The following is a 25,638-nucleotide window of genomic DNA, read 5'->3' on the forward strand; positions in this document are numbered from 1 at the left end:
AATTTAAGGATTTAATGAAAAAAATAAATTTAATTTTAAAAATTAAAGTCAAATTCGATTCAAGAAATAAATTAAAATTTCATTTTTAAATTTAGGGCGGTTCAGAAATCGAGGACAATTTGCCCCCCCCCCAAAAAATAGACAAATTTGAATAAATTTGAATAATCAGAATCAATATAGGCACATTTGAATAAATTTGAATAATCGGAATCAATAGAGACACATTTGAATAAATTTGAAGAATCGGAATCAATACAGACACATTTGAATAAATTTGAATAATCGGAATCAATACAGACACATTTGAATAAATTTGAATAATCGGAATAAACAGACACATTTGATTAAATTTGAATAATCGGAATCAATATAGACACATTTGAATAAATTTGAATAATCGGAATCAATATAGACACATTTGAATAAATTTGAATAATCGGAACCAATATAGACACATTTGAATAAATGGAATCAATATAGACACATTTGAATAAATTTGAATAATCGGAACCAATATAGACACATTTGAATAAATGGAATCAATATAGACACATTTGAATAAATTTGAATAATCGGAATAAACAGACACATTTGATTAAATTTGAATAATCGGAATCAATATAGACACATTTGAATAAATTTGAATAATCGGAATAAATACAGACACATTTGAATAAATTTGAAGAATCGGAATCAATAGAGACACATTGGAATAAATTTGAATAATCGGAATAATTCGGATCCGGAAGCGGAAAATTGGGGAAAATTCTGGGTTTTTCTTCCCGTTTCCCCCGGAAACGACCCCGGAAGCTTCCGGAAAATTCGGGGGGGGCGGAGTCACGACCTCCAAAAGGAGGGGGGCAGGAATCCCTTGGGGAGGGGGATTTCGTTCCGCCGCAAAGATTCCTGGGAAGAGAGGGGGGGAATATTATTATTATTATTATTATTATTATTATCCTGGAACCCCCTTAAAATCCCTCCTTAATATAAGTAATATTATAGTAATACTAATAATAATAATTATGGAAATATTTATTATTATTATTATTATTATTCTTATTCTTATTATTATTATCCTGGAACCCCCTTAAAATCCCTCCTTAATATAAGTAATATTATAGTAATACTAATAATAATAATTATGGAAATATTTATTCTTATTCTTATTCTTATTCTTATTCTTATTCTTATTATTCTAATCCCGGAAGCCCCTTAAAATAATTAGAAATTTCAAAAATTTCAAATGCAATCATTTCCTATTATAATTTCATATTATAATGAATAGGAAATCATAATGATTTTCATATTATAATTTCAAATTAGAATGAAATTCCACAAATGAACTTATAGTTACTATTATTAATAATTTCAATTATTATTAATAATTTCAAATGCAATAATTTCAAAGGCAATAATTCCGAAGGCAATAATTACAAATCTTCATGAAATGCAAATTCTGTATTTGCATATAAAATTATTATTATTATTATTATTATTATTATTATTATTTGCAATACTTTCAAATGCAATAATTTGGAATGCAAATATTTGGAAGAATTTGCAAATAATTTGCAATCATTTTACCTCCAAAAACTGCCTCAGCCGGATAAAGGATCCCATTTGCCCGGCGCTGGTGATCTCTTGGATCCTGCAGGGATCAAGCGGGAGATTTTAATTGCAAAACGGGAAAAACGAAAGGAAATAAATCAAACCAACGAACGAAAATAAATCGAGAAAAAAATAGAAATGTAAATAAAATAGGAAATAAACAGTAAATTAAAAATACATAAACGAAATAGGAAATAAAAATATAAATATAGTAAATATAAATATAAATATAAATAAAATAGGAAATAAACAGTAAATTAAAAATATATAAATGAAATAGTAAATAAGAATATAAATACAAGAAGTAAAAATATAAATATAAATAAAATAGGAAATAAACAGTAAATTAAAAATATATAAATAGGAAATAAATAGGAAATAAAAATATATAGTACATAAAAATATAAATATAAATAAAATAGTGAATAAACAGTAAATTAAAAACATATAAATGAAATAGTAAATAAATAGTAAAAAAATAAATAAATATAGTAAATAAAAATAAAAATATAAATAAAATAGTAAATGATAAATATAAATAACATTGTAAATGAAAAATTTAAATAAAATAGAAAATAAATAGTAAATACAAATAGAAATATAGTAAATAGAAATAGAAATATAAATAAAATAGTGAATGAAAACTATCAATATAAATAACATAGTAAATGAAAAATTTAAATAAAATAGAAAATAAATAGTAAATAAAAATATAGATATAAATAAAATAGTAAACAAATAGTAAATGAAAACTATCAATATAAATAACATAGTAAATGAAAAAATTAAAGTAGAAAATAAATAGTGAATAAAAATATAAATAAAATAGTAAATAAATAGTAAATGAAAACTATAAATATAAATAACATAGAAATGAAAAATTTAAATAAAATAGTAAATAAATAGTAAATATAAATATAAATAAAATAGTAAATGAAAACTATAAAGTAGAAAATAAATAGTAAATAAAAATATAAATATAAATAAAATAGTAAATGGAAAATATAAATGAAACAGTAAATACATAGTAAATGAAAACTATAAATATAAATAACATAGTAAATGAAATTTTTTAATAAAATAGAAAATAAATAGTAAATAAAAATATAAATAAAATAGGAAATGGAAAATATAAATAAAATAGGAAATAAATAGTAAATGAAAACTATAAATATAAATAACATGGTAAATGAAATATTTTAAATAAAGTAGAAAATAAATAGTAAATAAAAATATAAATAAAATAGTAAATGGAAAATATAAATAAAATAGGAAATAAATAGTAAATGAAAACTATCAATATAAATAACATAGTAAATGAAAAATTTTAAGTAGAAAATAAATAGTAAATAAAAATAAAGATATAAATAAAATAGTAAATGGAAAATAGAAATAAAATAGTAGATAAATAGTAAATGAAAAATGAAAATATAAATGAAATAGTAAATAAACAGTAAATGAAAAACATAAACATGAATAAAATAGCAAACGAACAGTAAATGAAAAATAGAAATAATAGAAAATATAAAGAAAATACATAAAAAGGAAAGGAAAATAAATAAAACAAAAACAATAAAATAAACAAACAAAACAAAACATAATAAAGAAAATAGAAAGAAAATAAATAAAAAGGAAAGGAAAATAAATAAAACAAATCAAAAATTAAAATGAATAAAAAGAACAAAACAAAACATAATAAAGAAAATATAAAGAAAATAATTAAAAAATAAAGAAAAATAAATAAATCAAAAACAAAAATTAAAATAAATAAACAAAACAAAATAAAGAAAATATAAAGAAAATAAATAAAAACGAAATGAAAACAACACCAAAAATGAACAAAACGAAAAATAAAATATAATCAATATAAGATCGTTATAAAAATGATATATGAATAAGTAAATTATCAATTGATTTATAATTTATAAATAAATTTATAAATAAAAACAGAAACGGAATTAAAAGCCGGTAAAAAGAAAGGAAATCAAAATAACGAGAAGAAATAATAATTATAAACGTGATATGTAAATAAATAAATTATCCATCGATTTATAAATATATAAATATGTAAATTTATAAATTTATAAATAAAAACAGAAACGGAATTAAAAGCCGGTAAAAAGAAAGGAAATCAAAATAACGAGAAGAAATAATAATTATAAACGTGATATGTAAATAAATAAATTATCCATCGATTTATAAATATATAAATATGTAAATTTATAAATTATAAATAATAACGAAATGGAATTAAAGTCGGTGAAATAAAGGAAATAAAAATGAGAAATAAAAATTCCCAATTGCTTCTTATTGCAAAAAAAAAAAAAACAACATGCAAATTTCTGACCGTAAATCTAATTGACGAGGGAATTAATTGATGGGCGTTGGAATTTTATTTGCCGATATTGATTATTGGCAATACCTTGGCAGATATTGATCCCGGATCAAGTGGATCACCTTCCAAAACTGGGCCTGGTAGACTTTCGTGAGAGCGTTGCCGCAGACCTAATAATAATAATAATAATAATAATAATAAATAATGATAATAATGATAACTAATAATACTAATTAATAATTAATAAGTAATAATAAGTAATAAGTAATAATAAGTAATAATAATAAATACTAACAAGTAATAATAATAATAATAATAATAAATAATGATAATAATGATAACTAATAATACTAATTAATAATTAATAAGTAATAATAAGTAATAAGTAATAATAATTAATAATAATAAATACTAACAAGTAATAATAATAATAATAATAATAATAATAATAATAATAATGCAGCAATAACAGGAAGAATGACAAATACAACAATAATAAAACAGCAACAGGAAAAGGGGAAACAGGAAGTCCCCTCCCCTCCCAGACGCCTGGGTCCCACCTCCAGGAAACAGGAAATCCCCTCCCCTCCCAGACGCCTGGGTCCCACCTCAAGAAAACGGGAAACAGGAAACGGGAAACAGGAAGTCCCCTCCCCTCCCAGACGCCTGGGTCCCACCTCCAGGAAACAGGAAATCCCCTCCCCTCCCAGACGCCTGGGTCCCACCTCAAGAAAACGGGAAACAGGAAACGGGAAACAGGAAGTCCCCTCCCCTCCCAGACGCCTGGGTCCCACCTCCAGGAAACAGGAAATCCCCTCCCCTCCCAGACGCCTGGGTCCCACCTCAAGAAAACGGGAAACAGGAAACGGGAAACAGGAAGTCCCCTCCCCTCCCAGACGCCTGGGTCCCACCTCAAGAAAACGGGAAACAGGAAACGGGAAACAGGAAGTCCCCTCCCCTCCCAGACGCCTGGGTCCCACCTCCAGGAAACAGGAAATCCCCTCCCCTCCCAGACGCCTGGGTCCCACCTCAAGAAAACGGGAAACAGGAAACGGGAAACAGGAAGTCCCCTCCCCTCCCAGACGCCTGGGTCCCACCTCCAGGAAACAGGAAATCCCCTCCCCTCCCAGACGCCTGGGTCCCACCTCAAGAAAACGGGAAACAGGAAACGGGAAACAGGAAGTCCCCTCCCCTCCCAGACGCCTGGGTCCCACCTCAAGAAAACGGGAAACAGGAAACGGGAAACAGGAAGTCCCCTCCCCTCCCAGACGCCTGGGTCCCACCTCCAGGAAACAGGAAATCCCCTCCCCTCCCAGACGCCTGGGTCCCACCTCAAGAAAACGGGAAACAGGAAACGGGAAACAGGAAGTCCCCTCCCCTCCCAGACGCCTGGGTCCCACCTCCAGGAAACAGGAAATCCCCTCCCCTCCCAGACGCCTGGGTCCCACCTCAAGAAAACGGGAAACAGGAAACGGGAAACAGGAAGTCCCCTCCCCTCCCAGACGCCTGGGTCCCACCTCAAGAAAACGGGAAACAGGAAACGGGAAACAGGAAGTCCCGTCCCCTCCCAGACGCCTGGGTCCCACCTCCAGGAAACAGGAAATCCCCTCCCCTCCCAGACGCCTGGGTCCCACCTCAAGAAAACGGGAAACAGGAAACAGGAAGTCCCCTCCCCTCCCAGACGCCTGGGTCCCACCTCCAGGAAACAGGAAATCCCCTCCCCTCCCGGATGCCTGGGTCCTACCTCCAGGAAACAGGAAACGGGAAATCTCCCCTCCCCGGTTCCGGACACCTGGGTCCCACCTCCCCTTCCTGGTCCTGGACGCTTGGGTCCCACCTCCAGGAAACAGGAAATGGCAAATTTCTTCCCCTCCCCGGACGCCTGGGTCCCACCTCCAGGAAACAGACAGGAAGTCCCCTCCCCTCCTGGATGTCTGGGTCCCACCTCCAGGAAACAAGGAAGGGAAAACAGGAAATCCCCTCCCCTCCCCTCCTCCCAGATCCCACCTCCAGGAAACAGGAAGTCCCCTCCTCTCCCAGACGCCTGGGTCCCACCTCCAGGAAACAGGAAATCCTCCCCCTTCCCTCTCCAGGAAACAGGAAATGCCCTCCCCGCCCCCACTTCTTGCCCCGGACGCCTGGGTCCCACCTCCAGGAAACAGGAAACAAGGAAGGGGAAACAGGAAATCCCCTCCCCTCCTCCCAGATCCCATCTCCAGGAAACAGGAAGTCCCCTCCCCTCCCAGACGCCTGGGTCCCACCTCCAGGAAACAGGAAATCCTTCCTCTTCCCTCTCCAGGAAATCCCCCATTCCCCTCCCCCTCCCGGACACCTGGGTCCCACCTCCAAGAGACAGGAAACAAGGAAGGGAAAACAGGAGAGCCCACCTCCAGGAAACAGGAAGTCCCCTCTCCTCCCGGGCGCCTGGGTCCCACCTCCAAGAGACAGGAAACAAGGAAGGGAAAACAGGAGATCCCCTCCAGGAAACAGGAAACAAGGAGGGGAAAACAGGAGATCCCACCTCCAGGAAACAGGAAGTCCCCTCCCCTCCCGGGCGCCTGGGTCCCACCTCCAGGAAACAGGAAATGCCCTCCCCGCCCCACTTCCTGCCCCGGGTCCCTCCCCTTTCCTCTCCAGGAAACCCCCCATTCCCCTCCCCCTTCCAGACGCCTGGGTCCCACCTCCAGGAAACAGGAAATGCCCTCCCCGCCCCCACTTCTTGCCCCGGACGCCTGGGTCCCACCTCCAGGAAACAGGAAACAAGGAAGGGGAAACAGGAAATCCCCTCCCCTCCTCCCAGATCCCATCTCCAGGAAACAGGAAGTCCCCTCCCCTCCCGGGCGCCTGGGTCCCACCTCCAAGAGACAGGAAACAAGGAAGGGAAAACAGGAGATCCCCTCCAGGAAACAGGAAACAAGGAGGGGAAAACAGGAGATCCCACCTCCAGGAAACAGGAAGTCCCCTCCCCTCCCGGGCGCCTGGGTCCCACCTCCAAGAGACAGGAAACAAGGAAGGGAAAACAGGAGATCCCCTCCAGGAAACAGGAAATAAGGAAGGGAAAACAGGAGATCCCACCTCCAGGAAACAGGAAGTCCCCTCCCCTCCCAGACGCCTTGGTCCCACTTCCAGGAAACAGGAAATGACCTCCTCGCCCCCACTTCCTGCCCCAGACGCCTGAGTCCCACATCCAGGAAAGGGAAAACAGGAAATCCCCTCCCCTCCCCTCCTCCCAGATCCCACCTCCAGGAAACAGGAAGTCCCCTCCTCTCCTGGATGCCTGCGTCCCACCTCCAAGAAACAGGAAACAAGGAAGGGAAAACAGGAAATCCCCTCCAGGAAACAAGGAAGGGAAAACAGGAAATCCCCTCCAGGAAACAAGGAAGGGAAAACAGGAAATCCCCTCCAGGAAACAGGAAACAAGGAAGGGAAAACAGGAGATCCCACCTCCAGGAAACAGGAAGTCCCCTCCCCTCCCGGATGCCTGGGTCCCACCTCCAGGAAACAGGAAATCCCTCCCCTTCCCTCTCCAGGAAACCCCCCATTCCCCTCCCCCTCCCGGACGCCTAGGTCCCACCTCCAGGGAACAGGAAATGCCCTCCCCTTCCCCCTCCAGGAAACAGGAAATCCCCCATTCCCCCTCCCGGACACCTGGGTCCCACCTCCAGGAAACAGGAAATGCCCTCCCCTTCCCTCTCCTGGAAACAGGAAATCCCCCATTCCCCCTCCCGGACGCCTGGGTCCCACCTCCAAGAAACAGGAAACAAGGAAGAGAAAACAGGAAATCCGAAACAGGAAACAAGGAAGGGAAAACAGGAGATCCCACCTCCAGGAAACAGGAAGTCCCCTCCCCTCCCGGGGGCCTGGGTCCCACCTCCAGGAAACAGGAAATGCCCTCCCCTCCTCCCAGAGCCCACCTCCAGGAAACAGGAAGTCCCCTCCCCTCCTCCCAGATCCCACCTCCAGGAAACAGGAAATGCCCTCCCCTCCTCCCAGATCCCACCTCCAGAAACAGGAAGTCCCCTACCCTCCCAGACGCCTGGGTCCCACCTCCAGGAAACAGGAAATGCCCTCCCCTCCTCCCAGATCCCACCTCCAGGAAACAGGAAGTCCCCCCTCCTGGATGCCTGGGTCCCAGCTCCAAGAGACAGGAAATAAGGAAGGGAAAACAGGAGATCCCACCTCCAGGAAACAGGAAGTCCCCTCCCCTCCCGGGCGCCTGGGTCCCACCTCCAAGAAACAGGAAATGACCTCCCCGCCCCCACCTCCTGCCCCGGACGCCTGGGTCCCACTTCCAGGAAACAGGAAATGCCCTCCCCCACTTCCTGTCTCACCTCCAGGAAGTCGAAGAGGATGGTGGCCGTCACGTCGGCCAAGGGCTCCGAGTTCAAGGTCTGGGCCAACCAGCGCCAGGCCTGGTAGAGTCCGTGCGGGTGGTTCTGGGAAATAATTAACGTCTAATTATTAACCGTTATTATTAATCGTTAATCGTTATTATTAATCGTGAACGTCGAATTGTTCGAATCATGAAATATTTAAATGAGGGGGGAAAGAAAAAAATGGGATTCTGGGAAATTGGTTCTGGGAAATCGAATAAAACTGAATATTAAATATTTGAATAATAAAATATTTAAATGAGGGGGGAAAGAAAAAATCGGGATTCAAATCGAATGTGAATGTGGAATTATTTGAATCATGAAATATTTAAATGAGGGGGGAAAGAAAAAATTGGGATTCTGGGAAATTGGTTCTGGGAAATCGAATAAAACTGAATATTAAATATTTGAATAATAAAATATTTAAATGAGGGGGGAAAGAAAAAATCGGGATTCAAATCGAATGTGAATGTGGAATTATTTGAATCATGAAATATTTAAATGAGGGGGGAAAGAAAAAATTGGGATTCTGGGAAATTGGTTCTGGGAAATCGAATAAAACTGAATATTAAATATTTGAATAATAAAATATTTAAATGAGGGGGGAAAGAAAAAATCGGGATTCAAATCGAATGTGAATGTGGAATTATTTGAATAATGAAATATTTAAATGAGGGGGGAAAGAAAAAATCGGGATTCAAATCGAATGTGAATGTGGAATTATTTGAATAATGAAATATTTAAATGAGGGGGGAAAGAAAAAATCGGGATTCAAATCGAATGTGAAATTATTTGAATAATGAAATATTTAAATGAGGGGGGGAAAGAAAAAAATGGGATTCTGGGAAATTGGTTCTGGGAAATCGAATAAAACTGAATATTAAATATTTGAATAATAAAATATTTAAATGAGGGGGGAAAGAAAAAATCGGGATTCAAATCGAATATGAATGTGGAATTATTTGAATAATGAAATATTTAAATGAGGGGGGGAAAGAAAAAATTGGGATTCTGGGAAATTGGTTCTGGGAAATCGAATAAAACTGAATATTAAATATTTGAATAATAAAATATTTAAATGAGGGGGGAAAGAAAAAATCGGGATTCAAATCGAATGTGAATGTGGAATTATTTGAATAATGAAATATTTAAATGAGGGGGGAAAGAAAAAATTGGGATTCTGGGAAATTGGTTCTGGGAAATCGAATAAAACTGAATATTAAATATTTGAATAATAAAATATTTAAATGAGGGGGGAAAGAAAAAATCGGGATTCAAATCGAATATGAATGTGGAATTATTTGAATAATGAAATATTTAAATGAGGGGGGAAAGAAAAAATCGGGATTCAAATCGAATGTGAATGTGGAAGTATTTGAATAATGAAATATTTAAATGAGGGGGGAAAGAAAAAATCGGGATTCAAATCGAATATGAATGTGGAATTATTTGAATAATGAAATATTTAAATGAGGGGGGAAAGAAAAAATTGGGATTCTGGGAAATTGGTTCTGGGAAATCAAATAAAACTGAATATTAAATATTTGAATAATAAAATATTTAAATGAGGGGGGAAAGAAAAAATCGGGATTCAAATCGAATGTGAATGTGGAATTATTTGAATAATGAAATATTTAAATGAGGGGGGAAAGAAAAAATTGGGATTCTGGGAAATTGGTTCTGGGAAATCGAATAAAACTGAATATTAAATATTTGAATAATAAAATATTTAAATGAGGGGGGAAAGAAAAAATCGGGATTCAAATCGAATGTGAATGTGGAATTATTTGAATAATGAAATATTTAAATGAGGGGGGAAAGAAAAAATCGGGATTCAAATCGAATATGAATGTGGAATTATTTGAATAATGAAATATTTAAATGAGGGGGGAAAGAGAAAATTGGGATTCTGGGAAATTGGTTCTGGGAAATCAAATAAAACTGAATATTAAATATTTGAATAATAAAATATTTAAATGAGGGGGGAAAGAAAAAATCGGGATTCAAATCGAATGTGAATGTGGAATTATTTGAATAATGAAATATTTAAATGAGGGGGGAAAGAAAAAATTGGGATTCTGGGAAATTGGTTCTGGGAAATCAAATAAAACTGAATATTAAATATTTGAATAATAAAATATTTAAATGAGGGGGGAAAGAAAAAATCGGGATTCAAATCGAATGTGAATGTGGAATTATTTGAATAATGAAATATTTAAATGAGGGGGGAAAGAAAAAATAACACAAAGAAAATGAAATCAATAATATGAAGCACAAATCCAATCAAATAGGTATAAAACAAATGTAAAACAAATGTAAAAAATAAAAATAAATTTAAAAAATTAAAAGTAACACAAATCAAATCCACTAATATAAAGCACAAATCCAATCAAATACGTATAAAAGGAATAAAATAAAATAAAAATAAATTTAAAAAAATCAAACACAAATCAAATCCGCTAATATAAAGCACAAATCCAATCAAATACGTACAAAAGGAATAAAATAAAATAAAAATAAATTTAAAAAAATCAAACACAAGTCAAATCCGCTAATATAAAGCACCAATCCAATCAAATACGTATAAAAGGAATAAAATAAAATAAAAATAAATTAAAAAAAATCAAACACAAATCAAATCCGCTAATATAAAGCGCCAATCCAATCAAATACGTATAAAACGAATGTATAAAACAAATTAAAATAAATAACACAAATAAAACCAAAAATAAAACAATAAATAAATAAATAAATAAAAATTAAAAGGGACACAAATCAAATCAAAGCGATAATATAAAGGGCAAATCAAATAAAGTACATATAAAAGAAATAATATAAAATAAAAAGAAATGAGGAAATTAAAAAGGACACAAATCGAATCGGAGCAATAATATAAAGCGCCAATCCAATCAAATACGTATAAAACGAATGTATAAAACAAATTAAAATAAATTTAAAAATAACACAAATAAAACCAGAAATAAAACAATCAATAAATAAATAAATAAAAATTAAAAAGGGACACAAATCAAATCAAAGCGATAATATAAAGGGCAAATCGAATAAAGTACATATAAAAGAAATAATATAAAATAAAAAGAAATAAGGAAATTAAAAAGGACACAAATCGAATCGGAGCAATAATATAAAGCGCCGATCCAATCAAATACGTATAAAACGAATGTATAAAACAAATTAAAATAAATTTAAAAATAACACAAATAAAACCAAAAATAAAACCAAATAAATAAATAAAAAAATAAAAATTAAAAAGGGACACAAATCAAATCAAAGCGATAATATAAAGGGCAAATCAAATAAAGTACATATAAAAGAAATAATATAAAATAAAAATAAATAAGGAAATTAAAAAGGACACAAATCGAATCGGAGCAATAATATAAAGCGCCGATCCAATCAAATACGTATAAAACGAATGTATAAAACAAATTAAAATAAATTTAAAAATAACACAAATAAAACCAGAAATAAAACAATCAATAAATAAATAAATAAAAATTAAAAAGGGACACAAATCAAATCAAAGCGATAATATAAAGGGCAAATCGAATAAAGTACATATAAAAGAAATAATATAAAATAAAAAGAAATAAGGAAATTAAAAAGGACACAAATCGAATCGGAGCAATAATATAAAGCGCCGATCCAATCAAATACGTATAAAACGAATGTATAAAACAAATTAAAATAAATTTAAAAATAACACAAATAAAACCAAAAATAAAACCAAATAAATAAATAAAAAAATAAAAATTAAAAAGGGACACAAATCAAATCAAAGCGATAATATAAAGGGCAAATCAAATAAAGTACATATAAAAGAAATAATATAAAATAAAAATAAATAAGGAAATTAAAAAGGACACAAATCGAATCGGAGCAATAATATAAAGCGCCGATCCAATCAAATACGTATAAAACGAATGTATAAAACAAATTAAAATAAATTTAAAAATAACACAAATAAAACCAGAAATAAAAACAATCAATAAATAAATAAATAAAAATTAAAAAGGGACACAAATCAAATCAAAGCGATAATATAATATAAATATATAAATATATATATATATATAAATATATAAAGCGATAATATAAATATAAATATTAAGTACATATAAAAGAAATAATATAAAATAAAAAGAAATGAGGAAATTAAAAAGGACACAAATCGAATCGGAGCAATAATATAAAGCGCCAATCAAATCCGTAAAAATAAATCATAGATAAATATATAATCTATAAATTAAATAGTAAATAAAAATAAATAATATAAAGAAAATAAATGCAAATGAAATACATTTAAAATTAGAAAAATTAAGTCAAATAAATGAGTTCTATTTAAACCTGCCCCTCCCCCCCGGAAAGGGATCCCAGGGTTTCATCCGGACCGACCCGGAATCTCCCGGAATCTCTTACCCCCTGCCCCTCCCCCCCGGAAAGGGATCCCAGGGTTTCATCCGGACCGACCCGGAATCTCCCGGAATCTCTTACCCCCTGCCCCCCCCAGGAAAGGGATCCCAGGGTTTCATCCGGACCGACCCGGAATCTCCCGGAATCTCCCGGAATCTCTTACCCCCTGCCCCCCCCCAGGAAAGGGAGCCCAGGGTTTCATCCGGACCGACCCGGAATCTCCCGGAATCTCTTACCCCCTGCCCCCCCCAGGAAAGGGATCCCAGGGTTTCATCCGGACCGACCCGGAATCTCCCGGAATCTCCCGGAATCTCTTACCCCCTGCCCCCCCCAGGAAAGGGAGCCCAGGGTTTCATCCGGACCGACCCGGAATCTCCCGGAATCTCTTACCCCCTGCCCCTCCCCCCTGGAAAGGGATCCCAGGGTTTCATCCGGACCGACCCGGAATCTCCCGGAATCTCTTACCCCCTGCCCCCCCCAGGAAAGGGATCCCAGGGTTTCATCCGGACCGACCCGGAATCTCCCGGAATCTCTTACCCCCTGCCCCCCCCAGGAAAGGGATCCCAGGGTTTCATCCGGAACGACCCGGAATCTCCCGGAATCTCTTACCCCCTGCCCCCCCCAGGAAAGGGATCCCAGGGTTTCATCCGGACCGACCCGGAATCTCCCGGAATCTCCCGGAATCTCTTACCCCCTGCCCCTCCCCCCTGGAAAGGGATCCCAGGGTTTCATCCGGACCGACCCGGAATCTCCCGGAATCTCTTACCCCCTGCCCCCCCCAGGAAAGGGAGCCCAGGGTTTCATCCGGACCGACCCGGAATCTCCCGGAATCTCTTACCCCCTGCCCCCCCACCGGAAAGGGAGCCCAGGGTTTCATCCGGACCGACCCGGAATCTCCCGGAATCTCTTACCCCCTGCCCCCCCCAGGAAAGGGATCCCAGGGTTTCATCCGGACCGACCCGGAATCTCCCGGAATCTCTTACCCCCTGCCCCCCCAGGAAAGGGATCCCAGGGTTTCATCCAGACCGACCCGGAATCTCCCGGAATCTCTTACCCCCTGCCCCTCCCCCCTGGAAAGGGATCCCAGGGTTTCATCCGGACCAACCCGGAATCTCTTACCCCCTGCCCCTCCCCCCTGGAAAGGGAGCCCAGGGTTTCATCCGGACCAACCCGGAATCTCCCGGAATCTCATACCCCCTGCCCCCCCCACCGGAAAGGGAGCCCAGGGTTTCATCCGGACCGACCCGGAATCTCCCGGAATCTCTTACCCCCTGCCCCTCCCCCCTGGAAAGGGAGCCCAGGGTTTCATCCGGACCGACCCGGAATCTCCCGGAATCTCTTACCCCCTGCCCCCCCCCACCGGAAAGGGAGCCCAGGGTTTCATCCGGACCGACCCGGAATCTCCCGGAATCTCTTACCCCCTCCCCTCCCCCCTGGAAAGGGAGCCCAGGGTTTCATCCGGACCGACCCGGAATCTCCCGGAATCTCTTACCCCCTGCCCCCCCCCACCGGAAAGGGATCCCAGGGTTTCATCCGGACCGACCCGGAATCTCCCGGAATCTCTTACCCCCTGCCCCCCCAGGAAAGGGATCCCAGGGTTTCATCCGGACCGACCCGGAATCTCCCGGAATCTCTTACCCCCTGCCCCTCCCCCCCGGAAAGGGAGCCCAGGGTTTCATCCGGACCAACCCGGAATCTCCCGGAATCTCTTACCCCCTGCCCCTCCCCCCTGGAAAGGGAGCCCAGGGTTTCATCCGGACCAACCCGGAATCTCCCGGAATCTCTTACCCCCTGCCCCTCCCCCCTGGAAAGGGAGCCCAGGGTTTCATCCAGACCGACCCGGAATCTCCCGGAATCTCTTACCCCCTGCCCCTCCCCCCGGAAAGGGATCCCAGGGTTTCATCCAGAACCCGGAATCTCCTGGAATCTCCTGGGATCTCTTATCCCCTGCCCCACCCCCCAGGAAAGGGATCCCAGGGTTTCATCTAGACCGACCCGGAATCTCCCGGAATCTCTCACCCCCTGCCCCCCCCACCGGAAAGGGAGCCCAGGGTTTCATCGGGACCAACCCGGAATCTTCCGGAATCTTCCGGGATCTCTTACCCCCTGCTGGTCCCCGTAGGGCCAGCGCAGCGTCAAGATGGCGGCGTAGAGGCGGATCATTCCGGACATGCGCTTGAGGAAGTTGTCCTGGGGCTCGGGGGCCGAGTCGTGGGATTGGTAGCCCAGGAGCCTGGGGGGCGGGACAAGGGGAGGCGGGTGTCAATCAATCCATCAATCCATTTCTCCAGAAATCAACCCATCAATCCATCCATTCATCTCAATCTATCGATCCGTCAATCAATCAATCCTGGGGGTCCGGGGCCGAGTCGTGGGATTGGTAGCCCAGGAGCCTGGGGGGCGGGACAAGGGGAGGCGGGTGTCAATCAATCCATCAATCCATCTATCCGTCAATCAATCAGTCCATCCACTAATCAATCAAGCCATCAAAATCTATCAATCAATCCAGCAATCAATCAGTCCATCCATCCACTGATCAATCAATCAAAATTTGTCTGTCAATCCGTCAATCAATCCAGCAATCAGTCCATCCATCCATCCATCCATCCATCCACTAATCAATCAATCCATCAAAATCTATCAATCAGTCAATCAATCAATCAATCAATCAATCCCGCAATCAATCAGTCCATCCATCCATCCACTAATCAATCAATCAATCAAAATCTATCCATCTATCCGTCAATCAATCAATCAATCCAGCAATCAATCCAGCAATCAATCAGTCCATCCATCCACTAATCAATCAATCAATCAATCAAAATCTATCCATCTATCCGTCAATCAATCAATCAATCAATCAATCCAGGAATCAGTCCATCCATCCACTAATCAAACAATTCATCAAAATTTGTCCGTCAATCCATCAATCAATCCAGCAATGAATCCATCCACCCATCCATCCGTCAACCAACCAACCAACCCCTCCATCAATCCACCCGTCAATCAATCCATCTGTCAATCAACCAACCAACCGACCCCTCCATCAATCCACCCGTCAATCAATCAACCAACCAACCCCCTCCATCAATCCACCCGTCAATCAATCCATCTGTCAATCAACCATCCATCCACCCGTCAATCAATCCATCAATCCACCCGTCAATCAAGCCATCCATCCATCCATCCGTCAATCCACCCGTCAATCCATCCATCCATCCGTCCGTCAATCCATCCATCTATCCGTCAGTCAATCCATCCATCCGTCAATCCATCCATCAATCCACCCGTCAATCAATCCATCTGTCAATCAATCAACCAACCATCCAACCCCTCCATCAATCCATGCGTCAATCAATCCATCCACCCATCCACCCGTCAATCAACCAACCAACCAACCCCTCCATCAATCCATCCGTCAATCAATCCATCCATCAATCCATCCGTCAATCCATCCATCAATCAATCAACCAATCAACCCCTCCATGAATCCACCCGTCAATCAATCCATCCATCTATCCACCCGTCAATCAATCAATCAACCAACCCCTCCATGAATCCACCCGTCAATCAATCCACCCGTCAATCAATCCATCCATCAATCCACCCGTCAATCAACCATCCAACCCCTCCATCAATCCATCCGTCAATCAATCAATCCATCCATTAATCCACCCGTCAATCAATCCACCAACCATCCAACCCCTCCATCAATCCACCCATCAATCAATCAATCCATCCATCAATCCACCCATCAATTAACCAACCAACCCCTCCATCAATCCACCCGTCAATCAATCCATCCATCAATCCACCCGTCAATCAATCCATCCATCAATCCACCCATCAATCAATCAATCAATCAATCAACCAACCAACCCCTCCATCAATCCATCTGTCAATCAATCCACCCCCCCATCCACCCGTCAACCAACCAACCAACCAACCAACCCCTCCATCCATCCACCCGTCAATCAACCCACCCATCCATCCGTCAATCAATCCACCCATCAATCAATCAACCAGCAACCCCTCCATCAATCCATCCGTCAATCAATCCATCCATCCGTCAATCCATCCACCCATCCACCCGTCAATCAACCAACCAACCAACCAACCCCTCCATCCATCCATCCGTCAATCAATCCATCCATCAATCCACCCGTCAATCCATCCATCCATCCATCCGTCAATCAATCCATCCATCCATCCATCCGTCAATCAATCCATCCATCCATCCATCCGTCAATCCGTCCATCCATCCATCCGTCAATCAATCCACCCACCCACCAATCAATCAATCCATCCATCCGTCAATCCATCCATCCATCAATCCACCCGTCAATCCATCCATCCATCCATCCATCCGTCAATCCACCCGTCAATCAATCCATCCATCCATCCGTCAATCCACCCGTCAATCAATCCATCAATCCATCCACCCGTCAATCAATCCACCAACCCATCAACCCACCCACCGTTAATAACCGTTAATCAATAGTAATCAATAATCACCTCCGCCCCTCCTCGGGCGACGCCCCCTCCGGGACTCCCGGCCGCAGGGGGGCGGCGTAGGGGCACTTCCTGTGGAGGTGGGCCAACAGGAAGTGGCCGACGGGGGGGTGGAGCTCCCAGATCCCAGAAGCCACCACGGCGATGGGGAAGGCGGCCTGGTGGTGGGAGGCCACCTCCTCCTCCCCTTGTTTCTGGAAATCAATAATCAATAATTAATTAATAATTAACTAATAATAATAATAATAATAATAATAATAATAATAAACAACTATAATAAATAATAATCTATAATAATGATAAATAATAAAACAATAATAATGGGAGGCCACCTCCTCCTCCCCTTGTTTCTGGAAATCAATAATCAATAATTAATGAATAATTAACTAATAATAATAATAATAATAATAATAATAATAAACAACTATAATAAATAATAATCTATAATAATGATAAATAATAAAACAATAATAATGGGAGGCCACCTCCTCCTCCCCTTGTTTCTGGAAATCAATAATCAATAATTAATGAATAATTAACTAATAATAATAATAATAAGAATAATAATAATAAACAACTATAATAAATAATAATCTATAATAATGATAAATAATAAAACAATAATAATGGGAGGCCACCTCCTCCTCCCCTTGTTTCTGGAAATTAATAATCAATAATCAATAATTAATTAATAATTAACTAATAATAATAATAATAATAAACAACTATAATAAATAATAATCTATAATAATGATAAATAATAAAACAATAATAATGGGAGGCCACCTCCTCCCCCTTGTTTCTGAAAATTAATAAATAATTAATAATAATAATAATAATAATAATAATAATCTATAATAAATAGTAATATATAATAATGATAAATAATAAAATAATAATGGGAGGCCACCTCCTCCCCCCTTGTTTCTGGAGAAATAATAATAATAGTAATAATAATAATAATAATAATAATAATAATAATAATAATAATAATAATAGTAATAATAATAATAGTAATAATATTATAATAATATCAGAAATAATAGTAGTAGTAATAATAGTAATACTAGTAATAATAGTAATATAATAATAATACCAGAAATAATAATAATAATTCATTTTTGAATTTCATTTCATTTCATTTCATTTTGAATTTCATGTCATTTTTAATTCCATTTCATTTACTTTCATTCAATTTATTTTAATTTATTTTCATTTCATTTCATTTTTCATTTCATTTCATTTCATTTTGAATTTCATGTCATTTTTAATTCCATTTCATTTACTTTCATTCAATTTATTTTCATTTACTTCAATTTTTAATTCCCTTCAATCTAATCTTTAATTTAATTCAATTTTTACTTTAATTCAATTTAATTCCATCAATTTTAATTCAATTTAATTCTGCAAATAAATTCGGGGGGAAATCAACATATTGGGGGAAACTTCCCCCCCAAAATCTCTTTAATTCCATTTATTTTAATTTATTTTAATTTTTAATTTAATTTAATTTAATTTTTAACTTAATTCAATGTTTAATTTAATTCAATTTAATTTTTAATTTAATTTAATTTAATTTTTAACTTAATTCAATGTTTAATTTAATTCAATTCAATTTTTAATTTAATTTAATTTAATTTTTAACTTAATTCAATGTTTAATTTAATTCAATTCAATTTTTAATTTAATTTAATTTTTAACTTAATTCAATGTTTAATTTAATTCAATTCAATTTTTAATTTAATTTAATTTAATTTTTAACTTAATTCAATGTTTAATTTAATTCAATTTTTAATTTAATTTAATTTAATTTTTAACTTAATTCAATGTTTAATTTAATTCAACTTAATTTTTAATTTAATTTAATTTAATTTTTAACTTAATTCAATGTTTAATTTAATTCAATTTAATTTTTAATTTAATTTAATTTAATTTGTAACTTAATTCAATGTTTAATTTAATTCAATTCAATTTTTAATTTAATTTTATTTAATTTTTAACTTAATTCAATGTTTAATTTAATTCAATTTAATTTTTAATTTAATTTAATTTTTAACTTAATTCAATGTTTAATTTAATTCAATTCAATTTTTAATTTAATTTTATTTAATTTTTAACTTAATTCAATGTTTAATTTAATTCAATTCAATTTTTAATTTAATTTTATTTAATTTTTAACTTAATTCAATGTTTAATTTAATTCAATTCAATTTTTAATTTAATTTAATTTAATTTGTAACTTAATTCAATGTTTAATTTAATTCAATTCAATTTTTAATTTAATTTAATTTTTAACTTAATTCAATGTTTAATTTAATTCAATTTAATTTTTAATTGAATTTAATTTTTAACTTAATTTTTACTTTAATTCAATTTAATTTTTCATTTAATTTTTAACCTAATTTAATTTTTAATTGAATTTAATTTAAAATTTAATTCACTTTCACTCCATCAAATTCAATTCCATTCAATTCTGCAAATAGATTTGGGGGGAAATCGACATCTTTTGGGGAAATTTCCTCTTACCACAAATTTTTCCGCCAGCTTGTAGTAGGAAAAGTTGAGGGCTTCCGGGTGGAGAGCGACGGAAACGCTTTGCCCGCCGGATCGGACGGGTTTCCCGGAGAGCAAGGCGTGGATCTTGTCAAAGATCTCCTTCAGCTGGGATCCTGGAAGAGGAAGAGGAAGCGGGAAGTTGGGAAACAGGAAGTGGAGGGGAAATGAGGAAGAAGGTAAAGGGAGGAGGAAGCGGCGGGTCGGTAAAGGGAGGAGGAAGTAAGGCGTGGATCTTGTCAAAGATCTCCTTCAGCTGGGATCCTGGAGGAAGAGGAAGCGGAGGAATTAGAGGAAGAGGAAATGGGGAAACAGGAAGTGGAGGGGAAATGAGGAAGAAGGTAAAGGGAGGAGGAAGCGGCGGGTCGGTAAAGGGAGGAGGAAGTAAGGCGTGGATCTTGTCAAAGATCTCCTTCAGCTGGGATCCTGGAAGAGGAAGAGGAAGCGGGAAGTTGGGAAACAGGAAGTGGAGGGGAAATGAGGAAGAAGGTAAAGGGAGGAGGAAGCGGCGGGTCGGTAAAGGGAGGAGGAAGTAAGGCGTGGATCTTGTCAAAGATCTCCTTCAGCTGGGATCCTGGAGGAAGAGGAAGCGGAGGAATTAGAGGAAGAGGAAATGGGGAAACAGGAAGTGGAGGGGTAATGAGGAAGAAGGTAAAGGGAGGAGGAAGCGGCGGGTCGGTAAAGGGAGGAGGAAGTAAGGCGTGGATCTTGTCAAAGATCTCCTTCAGCTGGGATCCTGGAGGAAGAGGAAGCGGAGGAATTAGAGGAAGAGGAAATGGGGAAACAGGAAGTGGAGGGGAAATGAGGAAGAAGGTAAAGGGAGGAGGAAGCGGCGGGTCGGTAAAGGGAGGAGGAAGTAAGGCGTGGATCTTGTCAAAGATCTCCTTCAGCTGGGATCCTGGAAGAGGAAGCGGAGGAATTAGAGGAAGAGGAAATGGGGAAACAGGAAGTGGAGGGGAAATGAGGAAGAAGGTAAAGGGAGGAGGAAGCGGCGGGTCGGTAAAGGGAGGAGGAAGTAAGGCGTGGATCTTGTCAAAGATCTCCTTCAGCTGGGATCCTGGAGGAAGAGGAAGCGGAGGAATTAGAGGAAGAGGAAATGGGGAAACAGGAAGTGGAGGGGTAATGAGGAAGAAGGTAAAGGGAGGAGGAAGCGGCGGGTCGGTAAAGGGAGGAGGAAGTAAGGCGTGGATCTTGTCAAAGATCTCCTTCAGCTGGGATCCTGGAGGAAGAGGAAGCTGAGGAATTAGAGGAAGAGGAAATGGGCAAACAGGAAGTGGAGGGGAAATGAGGAAGAAGGTAAAGGGAGGAGGAAGCGGCGGGTCGGTAAAGGGAGGAGGAAGTAAGGCGTGGATCTTGTCAAAGATCTCCTTCAGCTGGGATCCTGGAGGAAGAGGAAGCGGAGGAATTAGAGGAAGAGGAAATGGGGAAACAGGAAGTGGAGGGGAAATGAGGAAGAAGGTAAAGGGAGGAGGAAGCGGCGGGTCGGTAAAGGGAGGAGGAAGTAAGGCGTGGATCTTGTCAAAGATCTCCTTCAGCTGGGATCCTGGAAGAGGAAGAGGAAGCGGAGGAATTAGAGGAAGAGGAAATGGGGAAACAGGAAGTGGAGGGGAAATGAGGAAGAAGGTAAAGGGAGGAGGAAGCGGCGGGTCGGTAAAGGGAGGAGGAAGTAAGGCGTGGATCTTGTCAAAGATCTCCTTCAGCTGGGATCCTGGAGGAAGAGGAAGCGGAGGAATTAGAGGAAGAGGAAATGGGCAAACAGGAAGTGGAGGGGAAATGAGGAAGAAGGTAAAGGGAGGAGGAAGCGGTGGGTCGGTAAAGGGAGGAGGAAGTAAGGCGTGGATCTTGTCAAAGATCTCCTTCAGCTGGGATCCTGGAGGAAGAGGAAGCGGAGGAATTAGAGGAAGAGGAAATGGGCAAACAGGAAGTGGAGGGGAAATTAGGAAGAAGGTAAAGGGAGGAGGAAGCGGCGGGTCGGAACGGGTTTCCCAGAGAGTAAGTTGTCAAAGATCTCCTTCAGCTGGGATCCTGGAGGAAGAGGAAGCGGGAAGTTGGGAAAGAGGAAGTGGAAGTGGGGAAACAGGAAATGGGAGGAGGAAGCGAAGGGTCGGACGGGTTTCCCGGAGAGCAAGGCGTGGATCTTGTCAAAGATCTCCTTCAGCTGGGATCCTGGAGGAAGAGGAAGCGGGAAGTTGGGAAAGAGGAAGTGGAAGTGGAACATTTGGGAAGTTGGAAAAAGGAGGTGGAGGGGAAATTGGGAAACAGGAATATTTGCTTCAGCTAGGATCCTGGAGGAAGGAAGGAAGGAAGGAAAGGGATTAGAGGAAGAGGAAGTGAAAAGAGGAAGTGGAGGGGAAATGAGGAAGAAGGTAGCGGAGGGTCGGACGGGAAAAAGGGATTGAGGGAGGAAGTGGACGGGTTTCCCGGAGAGCAAGGCGTGGATCTTGTCAAAGATCTCCTTCAGCTGGGATCCTGGAGGGAGAGGAAGCGGGAAGTTGGGAAACAGGAAGCGGAAGTGGGAAATTTGGGGAGTTGGAAAAAGGAGGAGGACGTGGAGGGGAAATGGGGAAACAGGAATAGTTGCTTCAGCTGGGATCCCGGAGGAAGGAAAGGAATAAGAGGAAAAGGAAGTTGGGAAACAGGAAGTGGAAGTGGAGAGTAAGGCGTCAAACAGGAAGTGGGAAGAGGAAACGGAGGGGAAATTGGGAAGAAGGAAAAGGGAAGAGGAAGTGGAGGGGAAACTGGGAAACAGGAAAAAGGGATTAAGGGAGGAAGTAGAGGGAAAATTGGAAAAGGGAAGAGGAAGCAGAATAAAAACTGGGAAGAAGAAAAAGGAAGCGGAGGAAAAATTGGGAACAGGAAAAGGAAAGAGGAAGTGGAGGAAAAAATGGGAAGGAAAGGAATCAGAGGAAGAGGAAGCGGAGAGGAAGTTGGGAAACAGGAAAAGGGAGGAGGACGTGAAGAAGATATGGGAAGTTGGAAAAGTGGAGGAAACATTGGGAAACAGGAAAGGGGAAGAAACATTGGGAAGTTGGAAAAGGAAGTGGAGGAAGCTGGGAAGTTGGAAAAGGAAGGAGGAAGTGGAAGATTTGGGAAGTTGGAAAAAGAAAATAGGAAAAGTTGAGGGCTTCCGGGTGGAGAGCGACGGAAACGCTTTGCCCGCCGGATCGGACGGGTTTCCCGGAGAGCAAGGCGTGGATCTTGTCAAAGATCTCCTTCAGCTGGGATCCTGGAAGAGGAAGAGGAAGCGGGAAGTTGGGAAAGAGGAAGTGGAAGTGGAACATTTGGGAAGTTGGAAAAAGGAGGTGGAGGGGAAATTGGGAAACAGGAATATTTGCTTCAGCTGGGATCCTGGAGGAAGGAAGGAAAGGGATTAGAGGAAGAGGAAGTGAAAAGAGGAATTGGAGGGGAAATGAGGAAGAAGGTAGCGGAGGGTCGGACGGGAAAAAGGGATTGAGGGAGGAAGTGGACGGGTTTCCCGGAGAGCAAGGCGTGGATCTTGTCAAAGATCTCCTTCAGCTGGGATCCTGGAGGGAGAGGAAGCGGGAAGTTGGGAAACAGGAAGCGGAAGTGGAAGATTTGGGAAGTTGGAAAAAGGAGGACGTGGAGGGGAAATTGGGAAACAGGAAAAGGGAGTGTTTCCTTCAGCTGGGATCCTGGAGGGAGGGAGGAAGGAAGGAAGGAAAGGGATTAGAGGAAGAGGAAATGGGGAAAGAGGAAATGGGAGGAGGAAGTGGAGGAAAAATTGGGAAGGAAAAGGGAGGAGGAAGCGGAGGGAAAATTGGGAAGGAAAAGGGAGGAGGAAGCGGAGGATCGGACGGGTTTCCCGGAGAGCAAGGCGTGGATCTTGTCAAAGATCTCCTTCAGCTGGGATCCTGGAAGAGGAAGAGGAAGCGGGAAGTTGGGAAAGAGGAAGTGGAAGTGGGGAAAGAGGAAATGGGAGGAGGAAGTGGAGGAAAAATGGGAAAACAGGAAAAGGGAGTATTTCCTTCAGCTGGGATCCTGGAGGAAGGAAGGGAAGGAATTAGAGGAAGAGGAAATGGGGAAAGAGGAAATGGGAGGAGGAAGCGGAGGAAAAATTGGGAAGGAAAAGGGAGGAGGAAGCGGAGGATCGGACGGGTTTCCCGGAGAGCAAGGCGTGGATCTTGTCAAAGATCTCCTTCAGCTGGGATCCTGGAGGGAGAGGAAGCGGGAAGTTGGGAAACAGGAAGTGGAAAATTGGAAAAAGGAAGAGGATGTGGAGGGGAAATTGGGAAACAGGAAAAAGGGATTAAGGGAGAAAGTGGAGGAAAAATTAGAAAAGGGAGGAGGAAGAGGAGGGGAAATTGGGAAACAGGAAGTGGAAGTGGGGAAACAGGCAATGGGAGGAAGAGGAAGTGAAGGGTCGGACGGGTTTCCCGGAGAGTAAGGCATGGATCTTGTCAAAGATCTCCTTCAGCTGGGATCCTGGAGGAAGAGGAAGCGGGAAGTTGGGAAACTGGAAGAGGAAGTTGGGAAACAGGAAGTGGGAAATTGGAAAAAGGAGGAGGATGTGGAGGGGAAATTGGGAAACAGGAAAAAGGGATGAAGGGAGAAAGTGGAGGAAAAATTGGAAAAGGGAGGAGGAAGAGGAGGGGAAATTGGGAAACAGGAAGTGGGAGTGGGGAAACAGGAAATGGGAGGAGGAAGTGAAGGGTCGGACGGGTTTCCCGGAGAGCAAGGCGTGGATCTTGTCAAAGATCTCCTTCAGCTGGGATCCTGGAGGAAGAGGAAGCGGGAAGTTGGGAAACAGGAAGTGGAAGTGGCAGGTTTTGGGAAAGGAAGTGGAAGTTGGAAAAGGGGATTGAGGGAGGAAGTGGAGGGAAAATTGGAAAAGGAAGGAGGAAGTGGAGGAAAAGGAAGGAGGAAGTGGAAGAAAAAGACGTGGAGGAAAAGGAAGAAAAGGAAGGAGGAAGTGGAGGAAAAGGAAGGAGGAAGTGGAGGAAAAGGAAACCGCCTCTCACTGACCTGCTCTGGTCGAGATCTGACTGACAGGAGTGGTGACGGCTTTCTGGAGATCCATCTTGATCTTCTTGTCCTGGAAAAGGGGGAGGGGGAGAGGAAAAGGATCACCGGATTTGGGATCTCCCCGCCCAGCCCAACCCCCATTCCCGGGATTCGGGGAGCCCCATTGGCCGCCACTTCCCGGAAGCGGGGCCTGGGGGGAAAAGGGGGCTCGCCCGAGGATCCGGAGACAAGTCCGGGGATCTGGGGGATCGTAGAGGATCTGGGGACTCGTACGGGGAGCCAGGGAATGGTCCAAGGATCTGGGGAATCATAGAGGGATCTGGGGAATCATAGAGGGATCTGGGGAATCGTAAGGGGACCCAGGGAATGGTCCAAGGATCTGGGGAATTATAGAGGGATCTGGGGATGCGTCCAGGGATCTGGGGAATCGTAAGGGGACCCACGGAATGGTCCAAGGATCTGGGGAATCATAGAGGGATCCGGGGACTCATACAGGGATCTGGGGAATCGTCCAAGGATTCAAGGAATCGTACAGGGATCTGGGGAATCGTCCGAGGATCTGGGGGATGGTAGAAAGATCCGGGGAATTGTCCAAAAATCCAGGGACTCGTACAGGGATCCAGGGAATCCTGCGAGGAACCAGGGACTCATATGGGGAATCACAGAGGGATCCAGGAACTCCTACAGGGATCCGGGGAATGGTCTGAGGATCCAGGAAATGGTCTGGGGATCCTGGGACTCACTGAGGGATGTGGGGAATCATCCGAAGACCCAGGGACTCCTACAGGGATCCAGGGAATTGTAGAAGGATCCAGGGACTCATACAGGGATCCAGGGACT

General features: G+C 40.7%; 1 protein-coding gene across 1 annotated transcript in view; it reads right to left on the reverse strand.

Annotated features, from left to right (window-relative positions):
• Positions 1-759: 759 nt before the first annotated feature.
• Positions 760-25,638, reverse strand: part of LOC309523864 (mRNA export factor GLE1-like) — a 47,965-nt gene continuing 23,086 nt past the window's right edge. The window contains exons 9-16 of the mRNA XM_082208037.1: positions 24,799-24,868; positions 19,789-19,931; positions 17,266-17,456; positions 14,854-14,983; positions 8,275-8,379; positions 4,031-4,113; positions 1,585-1,648; positions 760-906 (exon numbers count right to left, since the gene is read on the reverse strand). Coding sequence (XP_082064163.1) covers positions 838-906; positions 1,585-1,648; positions 4,031-4,113; positions 8,275-8,379; positions 14,854-14,983; positions 17,266-17,456; positions 19,789-19,931; positions 24,799-24,868 — 855 coding nt within the window. The 3' untranslated portion in view covers positions 760-837. The remainder of the gene's footprint in view (positions 907-1,584; positions 1,649-4,030; positions 4,114-8,274; positions 8,380-14,853; positions 14,984-17,265; positions 17,457-19,788; positions 19,932-24,798; positions 24,869-25,638) is intronic.

This window comes from Podarcis vaucheri, assembly GCF_965113315.1.
Source record: "Podarcis vaucheri genome assembly, chromosome: Z".
NCBI lineage: Eukaryota > Metazoa > Chordata > Lepidosauria > Squamata > Lacertidae > Podarcis > Podarcis vaucheri.